The sequence below is a fragment of the Nannospalax galili genome, unplaced genomic scaffold (assembly GCF_000622305.1).
Source record: "Nannospalax galili isolate Female #2095 unplaced genomic scaffold, S.galili_v1.0 scaffold528, whole genome shotgun sequence".
Lineage (NCBI taxonomy): Eukaryota > Metazoa > Chordata > Mammalia > Rodentia > Spalacidae > Nannospalax > Nannospalax galili.
Window position 1 is genome coordinate 510,728 of NW_008359681.1, and position 8,147 is coordinate 518,874.

The window sequence follows — 8,147 nt, forward strand, 5'->3', positions numbered from 1 at the left end:
AGGCCACTTGTAGAAGGGAGGCACTGTGCCACTTCCTATTTGAAGCAAGAGCTTTTTGCCTTTCTCCTGGGTAGCAGGTGATCTGTTCTCAGTTAACACTTTTCACTGGAGTTGGCCATTCTGTCCTAGACAGTGCTTCCCACAGCTACTGAAGACCTAGGAGTTATTCCATTAGGTCACCTTAGTTAGGATTTGTACAAGTTTGACCTGTTCATATTCCTTGATACAGATTACCCTTTCATGAGTCCAGGTCCATGGATATTCTTGGTTAACATGAATTATCTCTCTCTCATCAAAATGGTGGCTTAGGAACAAACACTCTTCCCTGCATTCACTGTGGCCGAGGTTCCCTGAGCATAATATATTAGAAGGGCCATTATGGGAGAAGAGTGGGTTCTGTTTGACAGAGGACTGAGTCCTAATCCAGTGCTGTTGAATACTCCAGGACATTAGCTTAACTTGTGATTGGCCTCATTTGTTGAGTGGGTCAAGGGTGACCACCAGAGTGAAAACCCCTTGAAAATTTGGCACATGACATCAACATCCTCAGCATCGTATCCACTCATTGAAGATAGCCTCAGGGGAACCCGAGCCATCTGATTCACAAAAGCATTATTCTTTGTCCTCACCAGGCAAAATGACCTATGATATTAAAAAAAAGTCAGGGGTTGGAGAGATGGCTCAGAGGATAAGAGTACTGGCTGCTCTTACAGAGGACCCAGGTTCAGTTCCCAGCACCCTCATGGCAGCTAACAACCATCGGTAATTCTGGTTCCAGGGACTCCTACACCCTGGAACGCTAACTTGACTTGATAGGCCTTAACATAAATGACAGAATGCATGAAATCTAGGTTGGGGGGGCTATGGGAGGTGCCATGGGAAAGGGTATAAAGATGATCAACATGTTGTAAATGAAATATACAAAAATTCAAAGCTAACCATCTATAAATCCAGGGAATCTAATGCCCTCCTCTGGTCTCCATGAGCATTGCATGGACATGATGAACATAAATGCAGACAAACCATTCATACACATAAGATAAAGTTAAAATTTTAAAAAAAAATCACTGAAATTGTTAAGGAATTAAAATTTTACCAAATAGTTGAGAAATAATTATTGAATATCATTCATAGTTGTAAGTATATTGTCTGTATTAGTCCATAGATAAGAAGCACATATATTTGAGTAAGAAAAACTAATATAAAGTATTATGATAGTAAATTGGTGAAACATTAGCCTAATTGAAGGGTAAAGGTTACTCTAAAGCTTAGGTCAGTAAAGGATATGCCACTGGGTCAAATCTAGCTATCCCGCACTTCTTTTTTTTTTTTTTCAAGCTATTTATTTTTATGTGTATGAGTGTATTGCTTGCATGTATGTAAGTGCATCCATGTCATGCAATGCCCACATTGGCCAGAAGAGGGAATCAGATCCCCTAGTATTGGAGTTACCGACAGTTGTTAGCCACCATGTGGGTGCTGGGATTCAAACTCGGGTCTTTTGCAAGAACAGCCAGTGTGCTTAAATGCTGAGCCAACTCTCCAGCCCCAGTCCCCTGTTTCTTATCAATAAGGTTTTGTGTCAGTTCCATGGCCATTTGTCCCTAGCTGCTTTTGAATTTCAACAGTAGAGCTTTTGAGTTGTGACAGAACCCAAAGGACTGACAAAACCTAGAATATTTATTTTCTGGTTCTTGACAAAAATAACTTGCTGATTCTGAGTTGTTAAATACAAGAGTTGTAGATACTAGGAGTAGCATACCTAGGGAATAGGGCAGTCCTGCAAGACCTTCCTCCTTACCCTGGGCTAAGTAAGATTTGGGCCTACTTGGAGAGAGTATGGTTGTGTTGAGATAACAAACTGGGTCGCCTGGCCAGGGACCATCGAAGTAACACTCCAGGGGAGGTTTCTGCTGGAGCAGGATTTCTTTGTTTGGCAGCTGTGTTGGGGTGCCATTGCAGCTTCCTGTAAGCATGCATCCCCTAAATCTTTAACAGAAAGCCCCTTGACTGGTATATTATAAGAGCAAGGTAAAACAAAATGCCTAAACCAAACCCTCCCCCCCAAAAAAAAACCCACAAAGCAAACATTAGAACTTAGGGAAACCCTTTCTCAGCCCCGTCCTTCCAGCACCCTCTACTAGGGCCCCACTGTGTCACTGTCTTCTGACAGAGTCTGAAGGAACCTCATCCTTCCCAGAGCCTGGTAGAGCTGCTGGCCCTCTTGTGAAGGGACAGGAGGCAGATATTCCCATCAACTCTGAGCCCAGGCAGGTAGTCCAGGGCTCAAGAAGAAATAACTTGGTATTTCTGACCCATGGCTATGTGGTAGACACTTGTAAGCAAGAAAATGGGGTTGATGGCATTCTGGGATAATTGTCCATCTGACCTCTTAGTAATGGAATTTCAGAAAGCTATGTTCCTGTTTGGGTTTTGTTAGGCTTGTAGAAATGGTTTCTAAGGCAAATGTTAATAATTGTGACATCCATTCACTTGGCCAGCTAGCATTTATTGGCTGCATACTATGCAGTTCAACAAACAGAAATAGAAGAATGACTTATTTTTCAAGTTGAATTCAAATCTTTTGGAGAATATTTTTTTCTTGTGGCAGTTCTCATTTAAAAAATACTTACTTTGTGTAAATTCTTTTGACTTTTTAGAGTTTGTAGGCATTCCCTACACTTTCACCATTGCAAACTAAAAGCTACCTAGACTTCTACTATATATAGTTTCAATTTTTTGATTTTGCATATTTTTAGCCTCTGTCCCTAAAACATAGTTTGTATAATTACAGTAATTGTGCCCTTATTTGTGTATTGTTTTTTTTTTTTTTCTTGGAATGTCAAAGCATCTTTGTAAAGTCTGCTCAGGTCAAGTAATTGAGGTTAAGTATGAGTTTTCATCCACATCTTAGGCAGAGCAACTGACTACTACCTCAGACCGCACCAGAATCTCAGGGGCTAAACACAGTACACGGCTCAGTTTTCACTCAAGGGGTATTTCAGTGCCTGTTTTAAGTAGGTGGCCTTCTGCAGGATGGCTCAGGATCCAGATGCCCTCTGTCTTAGGCTTCTACCCTCTCTGTAGGCCACTGCTGGATCTTTTGCAAGTGGCCCTCAGAAGGAAGAGGGGCACAGAGACTTCACTTGAGAAACCTTTCAGGGCCCAGGGAGGTAGCAACCACATCACTTCTACTTGTAGACTATTGGCTAGAAGATAGTCATGTAGCCACCCCTAACCCAAGGGAGGCTGGGAGATGTAGTCTAACTGTATTGAGAAGGAAAGGACACTGATTTGGGGAACTCGGAGTAGTCTCATTCACAATTTCCATTTAAATGTGATGTGTCAGATGTCTTTAATATATTTCCTGGCTATAAATAGTCACATTAGTATATGTAGCATTTATTGAGATTGTGTATATTAGATATTTTATTAATATTAATAGTTTAAAAATAGTCTTGCAGTAACTATTGATAATGATGGATTTAATTTTCATTGTTATTTATTTATTATGGGGGGGGCTCACTTGTGCTCCAGCACATGTATAGAGGTTAGAGAACAACTGGCAGGAGTTGGTTTGCTCCACCATGTGGGTTCTGGGGATCAAATTCAGGTCGGTAGGCTTGGAGGCAAATGCCTTTACCTGCTGAGCCATCTTGCTGGCTCTGAATTTAGTTGCCTCTTATCACATTTGACCTATTTTGGCATTGGCCCTACTGAATATGTATTGCTATCTACAGTCTAGCATAGTCTCTTGCACATAGAAAGTGATCCATTAATGCCCTGTGAGTGTTAGATAAGAGAATCACTGAAAAGACCAACTTTGGAAATAGCTGGAAAAGGCTTGTTATCTTTGCTCTCAGGCTTTTTACTTTTTTCTTTTGCTTAGTATGTGCTAGGGATTGACATCTCTTTCCTGGAGTTTACCCCAGTAGTTTTTCTTGACTGTCTGGTTTTGGTCTATCTCAACTTTTTGTAGGTTCAGGTAATACATATGTGTGTACCTGGTATTTCATAGGGGTATGTGAGGACCCAGAAGGCTTCCAAGGAAAATGATATGAAATAGTCCTATAGGTTCATTTAGGTCCTGGGTCAAGAGAGACGAGCCTCCAGTGACAGGCCATGGCTAGTTCCCTTAGCAGGGCAGCTCTAATAGTCCTAACATTTGGAAGGGGTCTGGTCTATCCAGGAGAGGCCTTAGAAAAGCTAGAAAGCCCAGCATGGTGGTGCATGCTTTTAATCCCAGCAAAGGCAGGTGGATCTCTGCGAGATTGGGGCCAGAATGTTCTACATAGCAAGTTGCAGGCCTGTCAGTGCTACATAGTGAGACCCTGTCAAACAAATAACTAGAAATGGCTAGAAACTCTACCAAAATGCAGACCTCTATTGCACTTAAATTATCTCATAAAGCATCACTCTTGGTAGATAAGATTCCTTGGTAAGGGCCTCTTTTCTCTTTGAAGACATTTTTTTCCCCTCTCATTTCTGTTTCTTTTCCATAGTGAAGCCAACATGTCATTGTAGAAAAGTTGGAAAATATAAAAAATTTATGACCTAGATTTATAAAGTTCTTTAATCTTAGGAAGGTACATTTCTCAAGTAGGGCATGATGGTGAATGAGAGGCCATCCAGGGCCCAGGGCTACATAGTGAGTTCAGGCCAGCCTGGGGTTATAGCGTGGGGATTCTGTCACCAAAGGGGGTGGTGATAAAGTACATCTATCTATAAGACTCTTGCAGTGACCATCATTTTTCTTTGGGTCTTACAGGCAAAGCCAAAGCTGATTGAGCCACTCGACTATGAAAATGTCATTGTTCAGAAGAAGACACAGATCCTGAATGACTGTCTGCGGGAGATGCTCCTCTTCCCCTATGATGACTTCCAGGTCAGTGACCTTCAGTGGAACCATCCACTTGATATTTACAAACTTTTTGTCTATTGATTTATTGTTTGTTTAGTGAATTCATGCTTTTTAAAAGATGAATTGAGCAAGACCCAGTAGCATATGCCTCTGTAACCCTAGCTAGTTGTTAACAGTAGGAGGATCATAAATTTAAGGATTGCCTAGGCTAGAGTGAGTTCAAGGCCAGGTGGGGGAATTTAGTCAGGCTAGGTTTCTAAACAAAAAGCAGAAAGGGGGAGTACAGCTCAGTGATACTCAGTGTACTTACCTAGCATACATGAAGTTCTACTGTCAATCTTCAGCACTGTGGGGGGGATGTTATTTAAGAGAGAAAGGTTATATAATTAGGTACCTCCTTTAAAAATTCATATTTTCAGTGGGATTAATTTTGCATGTTAGAAATATAAACACATATATGTTTATATATGTATATATATGTACATATGTGCTATATCTTAGTTTGATTTAGAGGGCACAAATGCCTCTTTTCTCTTAGAAGACTGTTTTGAATTTAGACTTAGATTTTTTTTTTTCTTGTGTCATGTTGGGGATCAAACCCAGGACCTTTATGCATGCTAGACCAGTGATCTACCAGTGAGGTGCACCCCAGCCTACTTTGATATGTTTTGGCCAGGCACTCTAGAATCTGAAGATTTGCTTTGGAATTTTGAGAGGAAGCAGCAGAGTTTTGTTATACATTCTACAGGGTGGCACTTTTGGACTCTGCCCTGAAAAGCTCTGAACCTTGGACTCCCAGGGGGAGGGGCTCAGAGGTCAGTAGGAACATAGTGAAATCTAATGTAGGTGCAGTTCTCTGGGAGAAATGTAGAAGAAATGTGAAAGCCCAGAGGCAGCTGCTGCCGTCCACTGCTCTCTGGGTTAATACTTGGAAGTCTTTCAGCTTATAACTAGGTGAATGACCAGGAAGCATTGATATTATTGAGGAGCAAGGGTTAAGAGTCCTTCTCCAGGAACCCAGAGTCACTCCAGTCTGCTCAGAGGTTCTGGTACTGTTCTTGCTGTTCTGGAACCTTCTGGATGTTTTCCTGTTCTCTATCTCTATTCTGTTAACCTCGACACTTCTACCTGATGTTGTTACTATCAAAGCCTTGTCCTCTATGAACTGAAATACATAGTCATTGATTGTTCACTACTTAAAAAGCCTTACATACTTATAAACAATAGAATAGGCAGCTGTAGAAATAGTTGATATTCAAAGCTTCCTTCTGTGTCTAGAAAGATGGTTCAGTGGTAAGAGCACTGGCTGCTGCTCTTGAAAAGGACTGGTTTGGCTACCAGCACTTACATGGTGGTACAGACATACACATGTACACATAAAAAAAAATCTTTCAAAAACTTCCCTTACTTCTTTTGAATCCTGCTTTCTAGAACATAACCTATTCTGTATAGTTTTATACACACTGAATTTTTTTTAAAATAAACTCTCATGTCAGCTGGGTGTGGTGGTACACGCCTTTAGTCCCAGTACTGAGGAGGCAGAGGCAGGCAGATCTCTGTGAGTTCAAGGCCAGCCTGGTCTACATAGTGAGTTCCAGGCCAGCTGGGGCTACAGGGAGACCCTGTCTCAAAAAGACAAAAAGATAAAACAAACAAACAAAAAAGCCAACTCGTGTCAATAGCAGTTGTTAAATTATAATCCTTGAAGGTATTTTTCCCCACTAAATTTAAAAAACTTCAGTTTATAACAGCTAACAGCAGTGAGAATTTTCACAAATGTTTTCTCTTTCCAACTTGCTAGAGATTCATAGACTGAAAATGATTATTGCTTAGTTCTTTCCTGAAAAAAAATGTGAAAGAATGGGACAGAGATGAAGTTCTGCATTTGTACAGTGTTGTAGTCCAAGCTCCACTAGTAAATGAATTCATATCTTGCCCACAACACCCTGCTTTGAAAACTTTATTTCATGAATAGACTGTGCAGCTAAAGGGCAAATAGGAGGACACTCCAGAATTCTCTTTTGCCTGTGATTTGTCATCCAATGAAAAGCAAAGTCAGATGATTACAAATTAGACTTCTTGTTGACAGATTTTTTCCTGTAGTGTTCTCAGAGGAAGCCAAAGGTTATCTCAAGCTTCTTGGAGCATATATGTGTTTTTCTTGATTAATGAGCATTTTTTAAAATTTTATCACCAAGAATGCAAAATTGTATTTTCAGGCATAAAGCAAAGTTGCTTAGGAAATAAACAAAAAACCGAACATATAATTAATTTAATATCTTGGTATCGTCTTTTCTCTTGGGACAAAGAGCCTAGATATTTAAGCAGTTATAGAATCAGATGCTTAGAACTCAGAGAAAACCCTTTTGTCTCTCTCACTTGAAACTATTTCTATGATATTCTGAGACAAAGAGACAACAAACTTACTGACTTTGTACTGGCCTAGGGTGAATGAACAAATGTTACTTTCTGGTTTAAGGAGGTTTTCTCAAAGATTAAGGATCTTGAATATTAGCTTTCTTTCCCCTCTTAGTAGTAATGATGGGCACCAGCTCACTTTGGGCACTAGTATTTGTTTTCTTATGGACTACTGTCCTGTCCTCAGGAGATGCTAGTCACACCATGTCTCCTTGCCTTGGTGATGATATTAACTGTCTAATTAGTTGTATGGCTTAATGTCTTAGTAATGCCAAGGATTTCTTCTGTCTCTGTTTTCTTAAGGAGAGTAGGAGCAGCAGCATCAGTGTATAACTACAGGCAGAGTGAACGTACTAGATCTTATTACATAGAGAAAAGAGATGACAAGTAGGTTAGGAAATGGATCAGATCATGAACAAAATGCAATAGTATCTTTAAATGAGCAATAGTGATTAACTGTTGAAATAACAGGACCTGGTTTACATTTCAAATGATAATTTCATGAAATATAAATATAGTTAGTAATGATGCTTTTGTGTAGGCATGCTGACAGCGAACCCTCTTTGTCAGATCTGAGGCTATCCAAGTGGCCTCTGAAAAATGAACTGTATGGAAAAAGGTTTGTCAATCAGATATACTTGCTTGAAGATGAAGATATTTTTATTTATTTATTTTTTTTAATTTTTAAAAATTATTTATTTATATAAATATAGTTAGTAATGATGCTTTTGTGTAGGCATGCTGACAGCGAACCCTCTTTGTCAGATCTGAGGCTATCCAAGTGGCCTCTGAAAAATGAACTGTATGGAAAAAGGTTTGTCAATCAGATATACTTGCTTGAAGATGAAGATATTTTTATTTATTTATT

General features: G+C 39.8%; 1 protein-coding gene across 30 annotated transcripts in view; it reads left to right on the forward strand.

The window, feature by feature from the left end:
- The window catches only part of Dock9 (dedicator of cytokinesis 9), a 333,922-nt gene that overhangs the window by 147,807 nt on the left and 177,968 nt on the right, over positions 1-8,147 (forward strand). For all 30 annotated transcript variants that reach the window (XM_008823583.3, XM_029558890.1, XM_017795710.2 and 27 more), the window contains exon 2: positions 4,769-4,885. In XM_008823583.3, coding sequence (XP_008821805.1) covers positions 4,769-4,885 — 117 coding nt within the window. The remainder of the gene's footprint in view (positions 1-4,768; positions 4,886-8,147) is intronic.